Source organism: Dipodomys merriami, unplaced genomic scaffold, assembly GCF_024711535.1.
Source record: "Dipodomys merriami isolate MVZ:Mamm:240054 unplaced genomic scaffold, mDipMer1.0.p SCAF_6, whole genome shotgun sequence".
Taxonomy (NCBI): domain Eukaryota; kingdom Metazoa; phylum Chordata; class Mammalia; order Rodentia; family Heteromyidae; genus Dipodomys; species Dipodomys merriami.
Genome location: NW_027206179.1, coordinates 9,778,095 through 9,800,529, shown reverse-complemented (window position 1 = coordinate 9,800,529; position 22,435 = coordinate 9,778,095). Strand labels below are relative to the sequence as shown.

The 22,435-nt window shown below is 38.5% G+C and overlaps 1 protein-coding gene across 1 annotated transcript in view; it reads right to left on the bottom strand.

Moving 5' to 3' along the window:
* Positions 1 to 5,602: 5,602 nt before the first annotated feature.
* The window catches only part of LOC138814281 (vomeronasal type-2 receptor 116-like), a 54,184-nt gene continuing 37,351 nt past the window's right edge, over positions 5,603 to 22,435 (bottom strand). Inside the window, exon 7 of the mRNA XM_070003285.1 lies at positions 5,603 to 5,804. Coding sequence (XP_069859386.1) covers positions 5,603 to 5,804 — 202 coding nt within the window. The remainder of the gene's footprint in view (positions 5,805 to 22,435) is intronic.

Genomic DNA, 22,435 nt, shown 5'->3' with positions numbered 1-22,435 from the left:
TCATCAAGGGTTGTTGGATCTTGTCAAATGATTTTCCTGCATCTATTGAGATAACCATGTGGTTCCTATCCTTGGTCCTGTTGATGTGATGAATAATATTAATTGATTTGCGTATATTGAACCAGCTTTGCATCCCTGAAATGAATCCCATTTCATCATGTTGTCTGAGTTTTTGGATGAATTGTTAAAGCAGATTGGCCAAAATTTTGTTGAGTTTTGCATGGGTATTCATCAAAGAAATGGGTCTACAGTTCTCTTTCTTTGATGAGTCCCTGCCTGGTTTTGGGCTGAGGGTTATTATGGCTTCATAGAATGAGTGAATTTTCTCTTTCAATTTCATTGAAGAGTTGAAGGAGTATTGGTGTGAGCTCTGCTTTGAAGGCCTTGTAGAATTCTGCTGTAAAACCGTCTGGTCCTGGGCTTTTTTTAGATGACAGTTCTCTTATTGCTGTTTCTATTTGAATGCTTGATATGGGCCTTTTAAGATGTTTTAACTCATCTTGATTTAGTTTTGGCATGTCAATATTTGTTAGGAAAAGGTCCATTTCTGCCAATTTCTCAAACTTATTAGCATAAAGTTTTGAAAGTATTCCCTTATAATGTTCTGAATCTTGGTTGTTTCCGTGGTGATGGTTCCATTCTCATCTATGAATTTATTGATTTGGGTGTGTTCTCTTCTTTTTCTGAAAAGGTTTGCTAAGTGTCTGTCAATTTTGTTAATTTTTTGAAAGAACCAACTCTTTGGTTTGTTGGTTTTTTTCTGTGTTTTCTTTTGGATTCTAATTCATTTAATTCAGATTTAATTTTAATTATTTCTTTCCATCTACTAGATTAGGGTTTATCTTGCTGCTCTTTTTCAAGGAGGCTCAGATGTCTCACTAAATTGTTTGTTTCAGATCTCTCCAATTTGTTGATTTAGGAACTCAGTGCTATAAACTTGCCCCTGAGTATTGCCTTTGCCGTGTCCCAGAGGAGCTGGTAATTTGTGTGTTCATTTTTGTTGAATATCATGAACATTTGAATTTCCTTTCTAATCTCTTCAATGACCCACTGGTGATTTGCAGTGTGTTGTCCAGCCTCCACGTGGTACAAGACTTTCTTTGGTGGCTTTTGGTGTTGAGTTCTAATTTTATTCCCTTGTGGTCTGAGCGAATGCAAGGTATAACTTCAGTGTTTCTGAATTTGAACAAGTTTGCTTTGTGGTCTAAAATGTGGTCTATTTTGGAAAATGTTCCATGTGCTGATGAGAAAAACATGTAATATTTGGTATATGTCTGTTCAATCTAGTTGATCTATGCAGTTGTTTAGGTCTGCGGTTTCTCTGTTGAGTTTTTGCCAAGTTGATCTATCTAGTGGGGAAAGTAGTGTGTTGTCCCCAACAATTAATGTCTTTGGATCTATGTGGGATTTGAGGAAAAGTAGTGTTTCTTGGACAAATTTGGGTGCTCCGTTGTTTGGCGAATAGATATTTAAAATTGTAATATCCTCCTGAAGGAGAGATCTCTTAATTAGTATGTAGCGACCTTCTTTATCTCTTCTCTCAAATTTTAATTTGAAGTCCATTTCATCTGATATTAGGATTGCAACTCACACCTGTTTATGGGGGGCCATTTGCTTGGTATATTTTGTTCCAGCCTTTCACATTGAAAATGTGTTTGTTTTTATGGGCAAGATGTGACCTGTGAAGGCAGTAGATAGAATGATGTTGCTTTTGAATCCAACCAGACAGTCTATGTAGCTTAATTGTAGAGTTAAGTCCATTAATGTTAGAGACAGGACTTTTGAGAGGTATTTCGGAGTTCCTGCCATTTAATCCACCTCCTTGGGGATTGTGGCAACTGGGTTCTTCCTATGGTTCTTGGATTTTCAGTTTGGGTGTGGTTTCTTGGCCTTTATTGTGGTCCTGTTGGTTTTCTATGTGTAGGACATCTTTCATAATCTTTTGTAGGGCTGGCTTGTTGGAGGTACGTTGTTTCAATTTTTCTTTGCTATGGAAGGTTTGTATTTGACCATGGGTTATGAGGGATAGTTTAGCTGGGTACCGTATTCTTGGTTGATAGTTGTTTGTCGTTAGAGCATGGTATACATCATTCCAGGCTCTTCTTGCTTTAATTGTCTCTGCTGAGAAATCTGAGGTGATTCTAATTGGTTTGCCTTTATAGGTGATTGAACTTTTCTCCTGGACAGCTTTAAGGATCTTTTCCTTGGTCTGAATTGATCCTGTGCAGATTATAATGTGATGGTCAGATGTCCTGTTTTGGTCTGGTCTATTTGGAGTTCTGAAAGCTTCTTTTATCTGAATAGGCCTATCTTTTTGCATGTTTGGGGAGTTCTCTGCTAGGATCCTGTTAAACAAATTTCCTAGACCATTAGCTTCTGTCTCTAGGTGCTCCTGTGCACCCATTATCCTCAGATTAGGCCTCCTGATGGTGTCTTCCAAGTGTTGAATAGATCTATCATATTTCTTGGATTTGTCTTGGATGGTTGTATGTTCTTTCTCTATAATATCTAGGCTGTCTTCAATCCCCGAGATTCGATCTTCTGCATGGTCTAACCTACTATCAAGGCTTTCTACTTTTTTTGTTTCTTTTCCTTTTAATTGGTCGGCTTTGATGGCTTCAAATTCTTTGTTGGAACTTTGTCTAGATCTTGTAAGATCTTCTTTACTTCCTTAATAACACCAAATTAAGGAAGTAAGGAAGTGTTTATTCTCAAATCACTTAGTTGATTGGTTATGGTTTCCTTGGACTTCTTCCTTCTGTTGGGTGCCATTCAGCAATCCCTTTATGGTCTCCCTGATTTCTTTCAGCTCTCTGTTCCTGGATTCCATGAATGCCTCCATAGATCTTTGCCTATTCTCATCCCGATCTCTCAGTTCCTGTATTTCTCTTTGATTAGCTTCCTCACATTCACGAAATTCCTGTAGTTCACTTTGAGTGTTCTCTGCCTGCTCATGCCATTCCCGACTTTCTCTTTGTCTGTTCTCAGCCAGCTCACACAATTCTTGTGTATCTCTTTGACTGATCTCAACCTGATCATGGAATTCCTGTCTATCTCTTTGACTGATCTCTACCTGCTCACGCAATTCCTTTATTTCTCTTTGAGTGTTCTGAATCAGCTCACAAAATTCTTGTATCAATCTTTTAGTAGCTTCCTCAAGCTCATGAGATTCCTGTATTGATCTTTGGTTTGCCTCCTCTCTCTCCCTATCATGCTCACACTGAGACCTTTAAAGGTTTTCACTCTTTTCATTTACTCTGTTTACCTGTAGTGTTTTTAGAGCTTTTTGGGAATTCTCCTCTGGATTATTCATTATCTGTTCTGTGCCCTGATTTTCATGAGTGGGAGTTGAGATCCTCGGACTTTGACATTTTTCTTGTGTTTTTCCAGCCTGTTCTGCCCATTTGGGATGAGAGTTACACCAGTTTTGTGCTAAAACAATATTTTAAGGTAAGCATCAACCAAAGTCCGTAGTTGCACAGTCAAAAGTCTGTAGATAGAATCTAGTTCAAGAGATACAATCTATTCAATATCAAACAATTACATCTTAGTGGCCAAAGAACAGCAAAGGAGAATTTGGCAAGCAGAAATTATTAGGTTTAGGGAGAATGTGGGGAAAAATAGGATGAGAGGGAAGTGGGAAGGTGAGGGAGAGTGGAATTAACTAAGTCCTAATCTCAAAGAGGGAAATGGATTGGACAGAATGGTAGCAGAGAGAGAAAAAAGAAAAAAAGAGAGAGAAAAGAATAAGAAGAAGAAAAAGAAAGAAAAGAGACAAGAAAAAATGGAAAAACTAAAATTTAAAATTAAAAATTTAAACCCTTGAAAACTGCAAGTTTGGGTCGGGGGGGGGAGGATGGGAAGGATGGAAAGTGGAAACAAAGGAGGAAGCTACAATGCTTGATAAGAAATGAACTCATTTTCTTGCCCATGTAATTGTAATCCCTCTGTGGGAGTGTAAACTTGTTCAACCACTTTGGAAAGTAATATGGAGGTTCCTCAAAAGACTCCACATAGAGCTCCCTTATGACCCAGCAATCCCACTTTTGGGCATTTACCCAAATGTTTACAAACAAGACCACAATAAAGCTAACAGCACGACTATGTTTATTGCAGCATTATTAACTATAGCTAAGATATAGAACCAATCCAGATGTCCCTCAGTCGATGAATGGATCAAGAAAATGTGGTATATCAGAAAGAATGACATTGCCCCATTTGTTAGGAAATGGAAAGACTTGGAAAAAATTATATTAACTGAAGTAAGCCAGGCCCAAAGAAACATAGATCCTATGCTTTCCCTTATTTGCAATATCTAGTATATGTTTGAGTCAAGCAGAAAAGTTCAGATAAGGTCAGATAAGGTGATGTTAGGGAAATTAACCCTAATGTACGTATTCAAATGGTTTTTTTATGCGATTGTTTCTAACACATTTATGATTATTTCTTTGTTGTTTTGTATGTCACTCCCCCACAGTATAACCTTGCTTTCACTGTATTTGATGTCAGTATAATTTGTGGAGGGGAATGGGAAAAACAAATCGTTTATATAGGGATACAGGTGGACCCATTGCAACAATGAGATGTACATGTTGTTACGTTGAAAACGAACTTTACAACTTTGGTGCAGGGCGGGGGAGGGGGATGGGGTGTAGGGAGGGAAGGTTTGGGTGGGGGGCGGGGGAGGATGGGAAGGGATGGGAAGGGGAAACAAAGGAGGAGGCTACCATGCTTGATAAGAAATGTACTCATTATCTTGCCCATGTAATTGTAACCCCCTCTGTACAGTATTTTCACAATAAAAAAGTTAAACATTTTAAAAAACAATTAAAAATAAGGTACAAAAAACCAAGAAAGTTCTTTGACTTTTTATTTGAGGGGGGAGGGGGGCGTGGAGAGGGCGATGGAAAGAATCTGTATCTCCCTTGTGTCCATAACCAGTCTCTTGGTGGAGTCTCTGGTCTGCTTGTTGTGTTTGGTTTTCCTGTGGCTTGATTGGTTACTTAAGTCAGTTTGTTTGGGCAAGCAGAAAAATTGTCTGCTTTACCCAGGATTTTGTGATCCTCCTCCCAGGCTAGTTCAGTGGGAGTGAGATCTGTTTTGAGTATTGCAAAAGAGGGAGGAGATGGCTGTTACCTCTTTTGGAGATGCTGTGATGAGGCTAGGTTTTGGGTAGAGTTGAGGCCTTTCAGCAAACAGTAGCTTTTCCCTGAGGGGCTAACTTCTGAGACACTCAAGGAGCCCAGCCTGGAGCCATTCTCAGGGTTTATTTTTTCTAAATTTCAATGGATTGTCAAGGCTGCTGTAGGGAGGGGCAGCCTCTGGCTCTGTTTACCCAGTGAAGAAACCCAGTGAAGAAAGCCACTGGCGGAGAGGGGGGGTATTTTCCTCTGCCTGGGCTTGGTGATATTTTCCTGTGTGGAGTTGAGCCAGGCAGGTTTTGGCAGGTTCCTTTGACCTGCTAACTGACTCTCTGGTTTTCTCCCAAAGCCTGAATTGGCGCTAGCTGCTCAACTGGGCCTATCAAAGATGGAGATCTCTGGTAGTGGGGTGTAGGATGAGTGGCCTTTCCTCCTCTGCTGCCTGAGAAGGAGCTCGGATGTCAGGCTTCTACTGACGCTGCTGGAGTGTTGTTTCCTAAGTCTTCTCTGGTCTGCAATCTGCAGGGTGAAGATGTCTGCTCCTTGTCAGTTCTTGCTGGTGTTGAGTAGAATCCGCTTGCCCGCCACATCTTCTGCCTTTGTCCCAGACTCTCTGTATTGCAGGTATAGCGATTACAGCCGCTGTTGCTGCCGCTGCCACAGCTGCAGGCAAGTGCTCAGATCACTCTGCTTGCCTGGATTTTCACTTTCTGGCCAAACCGTCTGTAGTGTGATGGCACACTTGATGTAATTCTCTTGCCTAGGACTATTCACTGGAACACTAAAACTGCTTTGTATGCAAGAGCTTGTTTAGCCTCCAGCTTCTCCTCTGCCATCTTCCTGGAGGCCTCTTGTTCATGTGTTCGTATGGAAGGGCAAGCTAACTAATAAAAGTTCAGTTTAAGAGCAAAATTCATAAGCAAAGTGTTATTGATGGAAAATTCTTTTTTTTTTTGATGGAAAATTCTATAGGAAATTGTTCTCACAGATCCAACATATTGAACAGTATTCATTGCAATAACAACCAGAACAAGAGCTCAAGTATCAGATGAGGGAATTTTATTTTATTTTACTTTTGCACCAAAACAAAAAGAATGCATCTCAATTCAAGGAATTCATTATGGGAAGAGGAGCCCAAAACATGAGGGGGTGAAAGAGAGAATTGTAAGGAAGCTTTACATTGAAATTTCAGTTGCCAAATTCAGTGATAACTACTCTCTTCCAAATTTATTTATTTATATATTTAATTTTGCTTGGTCGAGGGGCTTGAACTCTGGGCTTGGGCGCTGTCCCTGAGCTCTTCAGCAAAAGGCGAGAGCTCTACCGCTTGAGCCAGAGTGCCACTTCCAGTTTTCTAGTGGTTTTTATTGGAGATAAGAGTCTAATGGATTTTCCTGTCCGGGCTGGCTTTGAACCGTGATCCTCAGATCTCAGCCTACTGAGAAGCTAGGATTACAGGTGTGAGCCACCGGTGCCCAGCTAATAAGTTTTTACTGTGAAACTACTGTACAGAGGGGCTACAATCATATGAGCAAGGTAATGAGTACATTTCTTTTTTTTTTAAATTTAATTCAATTTTTTTTGTGAACATACTGTACAGAGGGGTTACAATTACATGGGCAGGATAATGCGTATATTTCTTATCAAGCATTGCAGCCTCCATGTTTGTTTACCCTTCACATCCCTTCCCAGCCTCCCTCCCAACCCCCGCACCCCATCATCCCCCTCCCCCCCCCCACCAACGTTGTAAAGCTCCTTTTCGACATGACAACTTGTACTTCTCATTGTTGCAACAGGTCCACCTGTATCCTTCAACGACTTGTTTTTCCCCATCTCTTCCACAAGTTATACTGACATCAAATATAGTGAAAGCAGGGGTTATACTGTGGGGGAGGGACATACAAAGCAACAAAGAGATAATCTTATAAATGCATTAGGAACAAACACATGAAAGAAAAAAACATTAAAAAATATATATCTAAGGGTTCATTTTCCTAACATCACATTATCTGACCTTTTCCGCTTGACTCATACATATGCTAGATATTGCAAATAAGGGAAACCATGGGACCTATGTTTCTTTAAGCCTGGCTTACTTCACTTAACATAATTTTTTCCAAGTTTTTCCATTTCCTAACAAATGGGGCAATGTCATTCTTTCTAATGGAGGCATAGAATTCCACTATGTATATATACCACATTTTCTTGTTCCATTCATCTACTGAGGGGCATCTGGGTTGGTTCCATATCTTAGCAAGGGTAAATAAGGCTGCAATAAACATAGTTGTGCTGGTGGCTTTAGTGTGGTCTTGTTTGTAAACATTTGGGTAAATGCCCAAAAGTGGGATTGCTGGGTCATAGGGGAGCTCTATGTGAAGTCTTTTGAGGAACCTCCATACTGCTTTCCAAAGTGCTTGAACAAGTTTTCATTCCCACCAACAATGAAGTAAGGTTCCTTCTGTTCACATCCCCTCCAGCGTCTGTTGTTGTTAGAGCTCTTGATTTTTGCCATTCTAACTGGAGTGAGGTGGTATCTCAATGTTGTTTTGATTTGCATTTCTTTTATGGCTAGGGATGTTGAGTATTTCTTCATGTTTCTATTGGCCCTACTTCTTTCTTCTTCAGAGAAGTTTCTCTTTAAGTCTTTAGCCCACTTATTTATTGGGCAGTTGTTTCTTTGAGGATTTGTTGTTGGGAGATTTAATTTTTTGAGTTCCAAGTATATTTTATATATGAGACCCTTGTGTGTTGTATGGCTAGTGAAGATCTTCTCCCAATCTGTGGGCCTTCTATTGATCTTGCTAGCTATGTCCTTTGCCATGCAGAAGCTCTGCAAATTCATGCAATCCCATTTGTCCAACCTTTCTTTGATTTGTTGTGTTTCTGGGTCTCTATTCAGAAAATCTCGGCCTGAGCCAAGGAGACCTAGGGTTTCTCCTATTCCATCCTGTAATGTTTTCAGAGTGTCTGCTTTGAGTTCAAGCTCTTTGATCCATTTGGAGTTGATTCAGTTGCAGGGTGATATATAAGGATCTAAGTTTAGTTTTCTACAAGTAGTTAACCAATTTTGCCAGCACCATTTAATGAGTACATTTCTTGTCAAGAATTGTTGCCTCCTCCTTTGTTTTCCCCATACCATCCCTTCCCTAGATTGAGAAACTGGAAAGGAACCAATAGAGAAAAATAAAGAAGAGCAAAGTACTTCCTTCCTTCCTTCTTTTCTTCCTTCCTTCCTTCCTTCCTTCCTTCCTTCCTTCCTTCTTTCCTTCTTTCCTTCTTTCCTCCTTCCAATCTCTGTGTCCTGTCTGTGTGTTCCGGGGTTTGTGTGCGTTTGTTTGTGTGTGCAGCACTATGTGCATATTCTAAAAATATTAATGATGAAATCAACTGGCATTGTTTAAGAGGAAACAAATAAATCATGTTCGAAATACTAATGAAAGGATTAACTTGTTCAGTATATAATGTAGGTATATGTGAAATGATCATCATGAAAACCTGCCTTATTTGTGAAGTCTTCTATATAGATGGAAATAGTGAGCTTGAGGAAAATCTACTCGAACAAACATATATGGAGTGATAATGTATAAATAAGAATGAAGAAGTCAGAATGGAGATGTGTGAAAAAGGGTTGTTAAAAGATGATGACTAATTAAAAAAAATCAAATGTAGAGAAGTAATAGACCTAAAGATGAAAGGATAATTAAATTTTTGACCTTGACATCGACAGTAATCTCTCTTATGTTCAGGCCCTTATAAGTGAAATGCATATAAAGGGAAGATTCTTTAGACTAGAATAGAAATCAGATCCATAACACATAGCTGTAGTCCTGTTTTCTAATATTTGATAATGTACCAAAAACACAGCTTGTTAGATAGATAACCTTTATACAAATGGTGTTGGCAAAATTGAATATTTATGTGCAGATAACTGAAACTAGATACCACAGAACATCTTGTATCAGAATTATCTCTAAATGGATCAAAGACCTCAATGTAAGACCAGATACTGCGCATATATTAAAGGAAGGGCTAGGGGAAACCTAAGCTGCCTAGGCATGGGACAAAATTTTCTAAGGAAACATCCAGAATGACAACAATTCAAAGAAGCCTGGATAGAGTTCTTCAATTTAGCCATTCTAACTGGGGTGAGGTGATATCTCAATGTTGTTTTGATTTGCATTTCTTTTATGGCTAGGGAGGTTGAGCATTTCTTCATGTGTCTATTGGCTATCCTTCTTTCCTCTTTAGAGAAGTTTCTCTTTAAGTCTTTAGCCCACTTATTTATTGGGCAGTTGTTTCTTTGAGGATTTGTTATTGGGGGAATTAATTTTTTGAGTTCCAAGTATATTTTAGATATGAGACCCTTGTGTGTTGTATGGCTAGTGAAGATCTTCTCCCAATCTGTAGACTTTCTATTAATCTTACTAGCTATGTCCTTTGCCATGCAGAAGCTCTGCAACTTCATGCAATCCCATTTTTCCAACCTTTGATTTGTTGTGTTTCCGGGTCTCTATCAAGAAAATTTCAGCCTGTGCCAAGGAGACCTAGGGTTTCTCCTATTTTCTCCTGTAATGTTTTCAGAGTGTCAGCTTTGACTCCTAGGTCTTTGATCCATTTGGAGTTGATTCTGGTGCAGGGTGATATATAAGGATCTACCTTTACTTTTCTACAAGTGATTAACCAATTTTGTCAGCACCATTTACTGAAGAAGCTGTCTTTCTTCTATTCTATCTTTTTAGCTCCTTTATCAAACATTGGATGGCTATAGGTCTGTAGGTTCATTTCTGGGTTTTCAGTCCTATTCCAGTGGTCCTGAAGTCTGCTCTTGTGCCAGTACCAAGCTGTTTTGATTACTATGGTTTTATAGTAGAGTTTGAAATTTGGTATTGATATTCCTCCAGCACTGTACTGTCTGTTGAGGATCATTTTTGCTAATCGGGTTCTTTTATTGTTCCACATGAATTTTTGGATTGCCTCTTCTATTTCCTTGAAGAATGAGGTTGGAATTTTGATGGGTATCACATTGAATTTGTAGATAGCCTTGGAAAGTATTGCCATTTTCACGATGTTGATCTTTCCAATCCAGGAGCATGGGAGTTTTTGCCACTTTCTAAGTTCTGTTTTGACTTCCTTTTTCAAGTTTTTAAAGTTTTCATCATAGAGGTCCTTCACTTCTTTGGTTAAGTTAATTCCTAGGTATTTTTTTTTGTGGGGTATTACGAATGGAGCTGCTTTCCTAATTTCAGCCACACTTATCTCATTGTTGGCTTACAGAAAAGCCATTGATTTTTGAGGGTTAATTTTATAACCTGCTACTTTGCCAAAGTTTTGAATCAGCTTGAGTAATTTGGGAGTGGAGTCTATGGGATTCTTTAAATACAAGATCATGTCATCTGCAAAGAGAGAGTTTTACTTTTTCTTTCCCTATTTGGATCCCCTTTATGTTTGAATATTGTCTTATTGCTATAGGCAGGCATTCTAATACTAGAATGAAGAGAAGTGGAGAGAGTGGACATCCTTGTCTTGTTCCTGAGTTAAGAGCAAATGGCTTTTGTTTTTCACTATTAAGTATAATGCTGGCTGTAGGTTTGTCATACACAGCCTTTATTGTATTGAGGAAAGTTCCATGGATTCCTAATTTTTCCAAGACCTTCATCATAAAGGGGTGTTGGATCTTGTCGAATGCTATTTCTCCATCTATTTAGATAATAGATGCTGGACAGGATGTGGACAGAAGGGAACCTTACTGCTTTGTTGGTGGGAGTGTAAACTTGTTCAACCACTTTGGAAACTAGTATGGAGGTTCCTCAAAAGACTCCACTTAGAGCTCCCCTATGACCCAGCAATCCCACTTTTGGGCATTTACCCAAATGTTTACAAACAAGACCACACTAAAGCTACCAGCATGACTATGTTTATTGGAGCACTATTTACTATAGCTAAGATATGAAATCAATCCAGATGCCCCTCAGTAGATGAATGTATGAAGAAAATGTGGTATATATACACAATGGAATTCTATGCCTCCATCTGAAAGAATGACATTGCCCCATTTGTTAGGAAATGAAAAGACTTGGAAAAAATTATATTAACTGAAGTAAGCCAGGCCAAAGAAACATAACTCCGATGGTTTTCTTATCTGCCATATCTAGTATATGTCTGAATCAAGCAGAAAAAGTCAGATAAGGTGATGTTAGGGAAATGAACCCTAAGATATGTATTCAAATGTTTTGTTTCTTTCATGCAATTGTTTCTAACACATTTATCAGATTATTCCTTTGTTGTTTTGTATGTCCTTCCCCCACAATATAACCCCTGCTTTCACTCTATTTGATGTCGTTATAATTTGTGGAGGGAATGGGGAAAAACAAATCGTTTAAAATAGGATTACATGTGGACCCATTGCAAGAATGAGATGTACAAGTTGTAATGTCGAAAACGAACTTTACAACTTTGGTGGTGGGGGGAGAGGAGGAGTGGGGAGGATTGGTTGGGGGGGACAGGGGGAGGATGCGAAGGGATGGGAAAGGGAAACAAAGGAGGAGGCTACAATGCTTGATAAGAAATGTACTCATTATCTTGCCTATATAATTGTAACCCCTCTCTACAGTATTTTCACAAAAAAAAAAAGAAAGCCTGGATAAATGGGATTGTATCAAAGAGTTTTAGCTTAGTAAGGGACTGTAGCTAACAAGATAAACAGGCCCACAAAATTGTGGAAAAATTTTCACTCTATACATCAGACAAAGGCCTCATATGTGAATTGTACATGCAGCTAAAAATTAATCCCCCCAAACAAATGAACTGCGAAAAAAGAAAACAGAAGGCATTTTTACTTGACATTTCTTCTGTCTCTTGTTTTCTTTAACTTTTCTCTTGTTTCTTTGTTTATATTAATGAGAGTAAGGGAGGGCTCATAAAAGATGGAACAACGATGAATAAATACAATAGTGATACTCACTAGACTCTGTGTGGAAAATGAACTTTCCATTCGCGGAGACGGGAGGGAAAAACTGGGAGAGATTGATGGAAGGAGAGACATTATTCAAAAGGAATTGTCCTCATTACTGATTACCTAGCTCATGTAGCAGTAACCTTCTGTATATCAGCATTTTGTTATTTCCCTTCCTCTACCCAAATTAGAAAAATATATGTACAAAGTGCAGAACACCAGAATCAACTACAGTGATAATAGTGGTTGTAACATGAAGGAAGAACATACAAAAAACAAAAAATGTCACAAAGTACATTATAAGTACATTAAAAAGAACAAGAAGAAAGATAAAATTTCTTCTGTCCCTATCTTGTGGTTCAGTTCACTTAGGATCAGGTTTGATGGTCATATGTACATAGCTTTTGACCTCTTCTGCTTGTCCTAGATGAATACTACTTATTGAAGATAAGGGAAACCATGGGACATATGTCCCTTTGAGTCTGTCTTACTTCACTTAATATAATTTTTTCCATGTCTTTTCATTTCCTAACATATGGAGCAATGTCATTCTTTCTGATGGAGGCATAGAATTCCATTGTGTGTGTGTGTGTGTGTGTGTGTGTGTGTGTGTGTGTGTGTGTGTGTGTGTGTGTGTGTGTGTGTGTGTGTGTGTGTGTGAGTGTGTGTGTGTGTGTGTGTGTGTGTATCACATTTTCTGGATCCATTGATCTACTGAGGGGGTTGGTTCGATTTTTTAGCTATGGTGAATAATGCTGTGATAAACAAAAATGTGCTGGTAACTTTGGTATGGCCTTGTTTGTGATCGTTTGGGTAAATGCCCAAAAGTGGGAATGGTGGGTCATAGGGGTGCGCTATGTGGAGTCTTTTTAGGAACCTCCATACTGCTTTCCAAAGTGGCTGAATAAGTTTACACTCCCACCAATAAGGCAGTAGAGTTCCCTTCTGTCCCTATCCCCTCCAGCATCTGCTGTTCTTGATTATAGCCATACTAACTGGGGTGAGATGGAATCTCAATGCTGTTTGAGTTGCATTTCTTCTATGGCTAGAGAAGTTGAGCATTTCCTCATGTGTCTATTGGCCATTTTTATGTCCTCTTCAGAGAAATCTCTCTTTCTGGCTTTAGCCCACTTATTAATTGGGCAGTTGTTTCTTTGAGGATTTGTTGTTGGGGGATTTTATTTTTTTGAGTTCCAAGTATATTTTAGATATGAGACCTTTGTCTGTTGTATGGTTAGTGAAAATCTTCTCCCAATCTATGGGCTTTCTATTGATCTTGCTTGCTATGTCATTTGCCATGCACAAGCTCTTCAGTTTCATGCAATCCCATTGGTCCCACCCTTCTTTGATTTGTTGAGTTTCTGCATCTTTATGAAGAAAATTTTGGCCTGTGTCAAGGAGCCCTAGTTTCCCCTATTCCTTCCTGCAATGTTTCCAGGGTGTCTGCCTTGACTTCGAGGTCTTTGATCCATTTGGAATTGTTTGTGGTGCAGGGTGGTATATAAGGGTCTAGCTATAGTTTTCTACGGGTGATTAACCAGTTTTGCCAGGACCATTTACTGAAGAGGCTGTCTTACTTCCATTCCATTTTTGTACCTTTTTATTGTTAAAATACCGTACAGAGGGGTCACAGATACATGAGGAAGGTAATGAATACGTTTCCTGTAGAGCATTGTTGCCTCCTCCTTGGTTTTCCTTCCTACCTCCAAACTACCCTCCCCGACGCCAAAGTTGTAAAGTTTGTTTTCCACATAGTGTCTTTTACATCTCATTGTTACAATAGGTCATCCTGTATCTCTATTTAAGCATTTTATTTTGTTCCTTCCTCTCCCCGAATTAGAGAATTGTATATACAAGGTGAAGGGCATGGACATCAAATACAGCGAAAAGAGGTGTTATACCATGGGGGACGAACATAAAAAGAAACAAAAAAATCACATGGTACATTATAAATATGTTAGAAACAATGGAAAGAGAGAAAAAATATTTTTGTTCCTATCTTGGGGTTCATTTGGCTTCAAGTCATCTTACATGGTCCTATGTACGTAGCTTTTGACCTTTTGACCTTTTCTACTTGTCTTATACATGTACTAGTTATTGCAAATAAGAGAAAGCATGAGACCTATGTTTCTTTGGGCCTGGCTTACTTCACTTAAGATATTTTTCCAAGTCTTTCTACTTCCTAACAAATGGGGCAATGCTATTCTTTCTTATGGAGGCATAGAATTCCATTGTGTATATATAGCCCATTTTCTTGATCCATTCATCTACTGAGGGGTATCTGTGTTAGTTCTATTTCTTAGCTATGGTAAATAATACTGCTATAAACATAGTTGTGCTGGTAGCTTTAGTATTGTCTTGTTTGTGGTCATTTGGGTAAATGCCCAAAAATGGGATTGCTGGGTCACAGGGGAGCTCTAAGTGGAGTCTTTTGAGGAACCTCCATACTACTTTCCAAAGTGGTTGAGCAACTTTACATTCCCACCAACAATGCAGTAGGGTTCCCTTCTGTCCACACCCCCTCCAGCATCTATTGTTATAAGAGTTCTTGATAATAGCCCTTCTAACTTGGGTAAGGTAGAATCTCAATGATGTTTTGATTTGCATTTCTTTTATGGCTAGAGAGGTTGAGCATTTCTCCACGTGTTTATTGGTCATTCTTATTTCCTTTTAAGAGAATCTCTCTTTAAGTTTTTAGCCCACTTATTTATTAGGAAATTGTTTCTTTCAAGATTTATTGTTGGGGGATTTATGTTTTTGATGTCTAAGTGCATTTTAGATATGAGATCCTTGTCAGTTGTATGGCTAGTGAAGACCTTCTCCCAATCCACAGGCTTTCTATTGATCTTCCTAGCTATGTCCTTTGCTATGCAGAAGCTATGTCACAATGGGTCAACTTGCATCCCCATTTAAGCATTCCCTAATATTCCTTCCCCTCCCAAAATTACAAAAATGATATACAAGATGCAGAACACTGGCATCAAATCCAGTGAGAACAGGGGTTATACTGTGGGGGAAGAACATACAAATGAAATGAAAGAATCACATAGTGCACTGTAAGTACTTTAAAAACACTAGCAAGAAAGAAAAAAAAAACCACTTGTATCCCTGTCTTGGGGAACATTTTGCTTAACATTACCTCATGTGGTCACATGTACATAGTCTTTGACCGTCTCTGTTTGTCCTAGACATGTACTAGTCATTGCAAAGAAGGGAAACCATGGGACCTATGTTTCTTTCAGCCTGGCTTACTTCTCTTAATATAATTTTTTTCAATTATTTCCATTTCCTAATGAGGCAATGTCATTCTTTCTGATGGAGGCATAGAATTCCATGATACACATGCACATTCACACACACACACACACACACACACACACATACACACACACAACATATATATCATATTTTCTTATCCATTCATCTAGTGAGGTGCATCTGGGTTGGTTCCATATCTTAGCTATGGTAAATAATGCTACAAAAACAAGCCACTGAGTTTAGAGGATTAATTTTGTATCCTGCTTCAAGATTATGTCATCTGCAAAAATTAAATCTTCCAAAAACAAATCCTCAAAGAAACAATCGCCCCATTAATAAGTGGGCTGAAGACTTAATGAGAAAATTCTCTGAAGAGGAAATAAGAATGGCCAATAGACACATGAAGAAATGCTCAACGTCTCTGGCCATAAAAGAATGCAAATCAAAACAACATTGAGATTCCACCTCACCCCAGTTAGAATGGCTATAGTCAAGAAATCTAATAATAACAGATGCTGGAGGAGATTTGACCAGAAAGGGACACTACTACACTGTTGGTATGAATGTAAACTTGTTCAATCTTTCTGGAAAGCAGTATGAAGGTTCCTCAAAAGACTCCACATAGAGCTCCACTATGACCCAGCAATCCCACTTCTGGACATTTAAATAAATCATCATAAACAAATCCATATTAAAGTAACTAGCACAGCTATGTTTATGGCAGCATTATTCATTAAAAATAAGATATGGAACCAACCCAGCTTCACCTCAGTATAGATGAATATATCCAGAAAATGTGATACACATACACATGCCCACACAACACAATGGAATTCGATGCTTCTTTCAGAAAGAATAGTTACTCCATTTGTAAGAAAATGGAAAGACTTGGAAAATTTTTATTAAGTTAATTAAAAGAGACCCAAAGAAAAGTAGCTTGCAGGATTTCCCTCATTTGTAAAAATTAGAATATATCAATGATATTCTTTTTTATATGACTTAACAATATAGTATCAAAATGTACAAGATGCACTCTTATTCCCTTAGAGCACATTCCTTTTATTTACACTAGGTATCATTGCCTAAAGATTATTTTCTTAGGCAAATGAAATAATTACAACCAAGCATCTCATAAGACAGAGATAGTTATTCATTGAGCAGAATTTCTGAACCATATTTGGGTATAACCCTTTATTGTATGGCTTATATTTATTTTTTAATATTTACTGAATGCCAAATTGATTCAATTTCACCCTCCATTACTATCCACATGCCATTGAATTAAATTCTCTATACCTGAGTTCCTCATTTAGAGTGACAAAAAACAGAATCTAGGTTTTTTAAGAGCTAATTGATACGTAGACCTCAATAGATTTTATTTTTTAATATTCCATTTTGTTTAGCTGTCAAAGACCCTATACACACTCCCTATCCTCATTAAATTCAAACAAAATTTACAATACCTTATAATCACCTTTGGGGAGAGGGACGAAAGCCATTTGGGATGAAGCAACTGAATTGCCTCAGAGGACGCCATGTCCTGTGCATGGTGAAATGTCCATCAAAAGTCTATGCCTGTGAGATGTCAGCTAAAGTTCTGAGAGCATCACACCCAGAGGGCTGATTCCCCCACACAATGTAAATAACATCCATAGAATCTTAGTGGTTGATGCCAGCAGCTATCAATAAGAATTCCATGTGAAGAGACCTCCAGAAATACAGCCATTTACTATTGCCTGAGGAAGCAGTGTTGTCAATGAACCTACCAATTATATGTCAATAACTCACAGTCAATGATGAAATTGAGTTCTGCTTTTGCATTCTGAAATTTTACCATCAAACAGTTTATTATTATTATTATTATTATTATTATTATTATTATTGGGTCTGGTCGTGGGGCCTGAACTCTGGGCCTGGGTGCTGTCCCTCAGCTTTCAGTTCAAGGCTAGTGCTCTACCACTTGAACCACAGCACCGCTTCCGGCTTTTTTTCTTTTTGCTTATGAGGTGCTGGAGAATCGAACCCAGGGCTTCATGCATGCAAGGCAAGTGCTCTACCACTGAGCCACCTTCCCAGCCCCACAGATTATTATTATTATCCATGCAAACAGAGATGAAGACATTTTCATGGTGAACTGGTTGAGAATATGTGACAGCAGAGGAAATTATTCTGTATCACCAACCTAAATCACTATCAAAAACATCTCTATGTTTTTAAGCTGACAACATGTGTTAGACCCAAATCATGCACTGTATTTCAGAAAATATACATCACATATATACTTTAAAAATGGAGGTTAATGGAAGCATAGAATTGCATTGTATATATACCACATTTTCTTGATCTGTTCATGTCCTGAGGGTATCTGAGTTGGTTCCATATGTTGTCTATGGTGAATAATGCTGTGATAAACATAGTTGTGCTGGTAGCTTTAGTATGGCCTTGTTTATAATCATTTGGGTAAATGCTCAAAAGTGGGATTGCTGGGTCATAGGGCAGCTCTAAGTGTAGAGGAAGGAACCTCAATACTGCTTTCCAGAGTGGTTGAGCAAGTTTACATTCCCACCAACAATGCAGTAGGGTTCCCTTTGGCCACATGGTCACATACCCTCCAGCATTAGTTGTTATTAGACTTCCTTTTTTAAAAAATCATTTTATTGTAAAGATGATGTAAGAGGGGTTATAGTTACATGAATAAGGGAATGAGTACATTTCTTTTTTTTTTGTTTTCTCTTTTTTTATTGTGAAAATACTGTACAGAGGGGTTACAATTACATGGGCAAGATAGTGAGTACATTTCTTATCAAGCATTGTAGCCTCCTTCTTTGTTTACCCTTCCCATCCCTTCCCATCCTCCCTCCCCCCCAGCCCTCCCCCCCAAGATTTAAAGTTCATTTTTGACATGACAACTTATACTTCTCATTGTTGCAACAGGTCCACTTTTATCCTTATTTAAACGACTTTTTTCCCCCTTCCACTCCACAAATTGTACCGACATCAAATACAGTGAAAGCAGGGGTTATACTGTAGGGGAGGGACATACAAAGCAACAAAGAAATAATCTTATAATTGTGTTAGAAACAAATGCATGAAAGAAAAAAATTTAAAATGCATATTTTAGTGTTCATTTTCCTAACATCACCTTATCTGACCTTTTCTGCTTGACTCATACAGATACTAGATATTGCAAATAAGGGAAACCATGGGACCTATGTTTCTTTGGGCTTGGCTTACTTCACTTAATATAAATTTTTCCAAGTCTTTCCATTTCCTAACAAATGGGGCAATGTCATTCTTTCTGGTGGAGGCATAGAATTCCATTGTGTATATATACCACATTTTCTTGATCCATTCATCTACTGAGGGGCATCTGGGTTGGTTCCATATCTTAGCAAGGGTAAATAAGGCTGCAATAATCATAGTTGTGCTGGTAGCTTTAGTGTGGTCTTGTTTGTAAACATTTGGGTAAATGCCCAAAAGTGGGACTGCTGGGTCATAATGGGGGAGCTCTATGTGGAGTCTTTTGAGGAACCTCCATACTACTTTCCAAAGTGGTTGAAAAAGATTACACTCCCACCAACAATGAAGTAAGGTTCCCTTCTGTCCACATCCCCTCCAGCATCTGTTGTTATTAGAGTTCTTGATTTTAGCCATTCTAACTGGGGTGAGGTGGTATCTCAATGTTTTGATTTGCATTTCTTTTGTGGCTAGGGATGTTGAGCATTTCTTCATGTGTCTATCTTCGTTCTTCTTCAGAGAAGTTTCTCTTTAAGTCATTAGCTCACTTATTTATTGGGCAGTTGTTTCTTTGGAGATTTGTTGTTGGGGGAATGAGTACATTTCTTGTGGAGCATTGTTACCCCCTCCCTGATTATAGCCACTAACTGGGGTGAGGTGGAATCTCAATGTTGTTTTTTTTCCATTTGTTTTTGTCCATCATAGGGCCTGAAATCTCGGCCTGGGCACTGTCCCACAGCTCTTCAGCTCAAGGCTACAGTTCTACCATTTTGAGCCACAGCACCACTACTGGCTTTTTCTGCTTATGTGGTGCTGAGGAATCGAACCCAGGGCCTCATGCATGAGAGACAAGCACTCTACCACTGAGCCACCATCCCAGCCCTCAAAAATTTTTTATTGTAAAGATACTGTACAGAGTGGTTACACTTATATGAGTAAGGCATTTCACATCGGGTTTTGTTATCCCCTTCTTTGTTTTTCCCCTAGCTTCCCTTCCCTCGTCAGCTCCCCAACTCCTCCCTCCCCTACCTCTAAAGTTGTAAAGTTCATTTTCAACAGTGTCTTGTACATCTCATTGTTACAATGGGTCAACCTGTATCCTTGTTTCAGCATTTTGTTATTTCCCTCCTCCTCCCAAATTAGAAAAATGTATATACATGCAGATTGCCAGAACCAAATACAGTGAAAACAGGGGTTATATCATGGGGGATGAACATGCAAAAGAAAGGAAAAAATCACATAGTACATTAAAAACAATAGAGACAAGGAAAAAAAACCTTTTGTGCCCCTATGTTGGTGTTAATTTTGCTTAGCATCATCTTATATGGTCATATGTACATAGCTTTCTAACTTTTCTGCTTGTCTGGTAAGATTATCATAGATGTATCCTAGTTACCACAAATAAGGGAAACCGTGGGACCTATGTATCTTTGGTCTGACTTATTTCACTTAATATACTTTCCCCAAGTGTTTCTATTTCCTAACAAATGGGGTGATGTCATTCTTTCTATACCATTTTTCTCGATCCATTCATCTACTGAGGAGCATCTGGGTTGGTTACATTTCTTAGCTATGGTGAATAATGCTGCAATAAACATACTTGTGCTGGTGGCTTTAGTATAGCCTTGCTTGTGATTGTTTGGGTAAATGCCCAAAAGTTGGATTGCTGGGTCATAGGGAAGCTCTATGTGGAGTCTTTTGAGGAACCTCCATAATGCTTTCCAATCTGGTTGAACAAGTTTCACTCCCACCAACAATGCAGTATGGTTCCCTTTTGGCCATATCCCCTCCAGCATCTGTTGTTATTAGATTTCTTGACTATAGCCATTCTAACTGGGGTAGGTGGAATCTCAATGTTGTTTTGATTTGCATTTCTTTTATGTCCAGATATTTGAGCATTTCTTTACTCGTCTATTGGCCATTCGTATTTCTTCTTTAGAGTTGTCTCTAAGTCTTTAGTCCACTTATTAGTGGGGCAGTTGTTTCTTTGAGGATTTGTTGTTGGATTTAATTTTTTGAGCTCTAAGTATATTTTAGTTATGAGTCCCTTGTCTCTTGTATGGCTACTGAAGATCTTATCCTAATCCATAGGCTTTCTCTGTATCTTGCTATGTTCTTTGCTATGCAGAAACTGCAGTTTCATGTAATCCCATTTGTCCAACCTTTCTTTGATTTGTTGTGTTTCTGGGTTTTTATTAAGAAAATTTCAGCCTGTGCCAAGGAGTCCTATACTTTCTCCTATTCCTTCCTATAATGTTTTCAGGGTGTCTGCTTTTACTTTGAGGACTTTGATCCATTTGGAGTTGATTCTGGTGCAAGGTGATATATAAAGGTCTAACTTAATTTTCTACAGCTGTTTCACCAATATAGCCAGCACCAGGCTGAAGAGGTGTCTTTCATCCATACTATATTTTTAGCTCCCATATCAAACATTAGTTGGCTATAGTTATATAGCCTGATAGAAAATTAGTTGGCATATTTATTTCTGAGTCTTCAGTTCTATTCCATTGGTCTTCAGGTCTGTTCTTGTGCCAGTACCAGCTGTTTTCATTACTATTTGTAGTAGAGTTTGAGATTTGGTATTGATATTCCTCTAGCACTATTCTTTCTACTAAGATTTGTTTTTTGGTATTTGGGGTTTTTTATTGTTCATATAAATTTTTGGTTTGCTTCTTGTATTTCATTAAAGTATGAGTTTGGGATATTAATTGGTATTGCATTAAATGTGTAGATAACTTTTGGCTGTATTGCCATTTTCATTATATTAATCCTCCCAATCCAGGAGTGTGGGATTTTTTCCACTTCCTGAGTTCTGCTTTACAGTTTTTTGACTTTTATGCAGTTTTGCCAATCTTGATTGTGCATCTGTGTGAGTTGGCAAGGGGGACTCCTTTGTCAAATGTATCTTGAGATCATTTGATCTGTTTTGTTGGTTTGAATGTCTGAGTTTGGTAAGTACAATGCTGAGTATGTTAGTAGGGCTCTAATTTGTGTTGTAATAACTCGTGCATTACTCTCTTTGCTTCAGATCTCTTTGGATTTTGGGGGATCTTTTGTGTTTCTGTATCAGTTTTTGGATTGAATTTTCCATTTCTATCAAGAGTGACTTTGGGATTTCTTATAAGGATTGCTTTAAATCTATATATCCTTTTGGTGATACAGATGTTTTCACAATATTCATTTCCCAAACCATGACCAATGGAGATATTTTATTTCTTCTTATGTCTTCTGCTTACTTGGTTTTCTTGGAATATCTCTTTCACTTTCTTGGTTACCTTTATTCCTAGGTATTTCAGAAACTTTGCATTGGGAAGTGGACTTTGATGATTCCTCTGACTTCTTCCTCAGTCTGGTGATTGCTGTTTTGTAGATGACTTGGCTGAACATGTTTAACTTGCTTTGTGATTATTTTTTTAAATGTCATAATTCTCAGTCCATTTCTTGAAAGTGACAGTCTTAATGTACTGGTTAACATTTGATAGATTTTACTGTGGAATTGAGTCTATTAGCACCCATTTTCGAACATAGGAACTCAATATGATCTTCAATGAACATTTTAGAGGTCTGAGCCCTTAGCACCCCCGCCCCCAGGCTCATTCAGTTTTTACCAACCTGTGGGCTTTATTTACCATCCACTCACAGTGTATGCTGCTCTTGGCCTTTGTTTTCCTCCTTGGAAGCTGCTGAGCTGTGATGTAGCTGTGTGTAGTTGGCCCTAATGTCCTGCCCACCTGAGGCCTCTCATCTTGTTTCACTGGCAGCTTTTATGTAGGTGTGTTCTTTGTTTCTCTGCTGAAGGAAGTCTGTGGGGATGTAGGAGTTCAGGAGGTAGAATAGCTGCCATGGT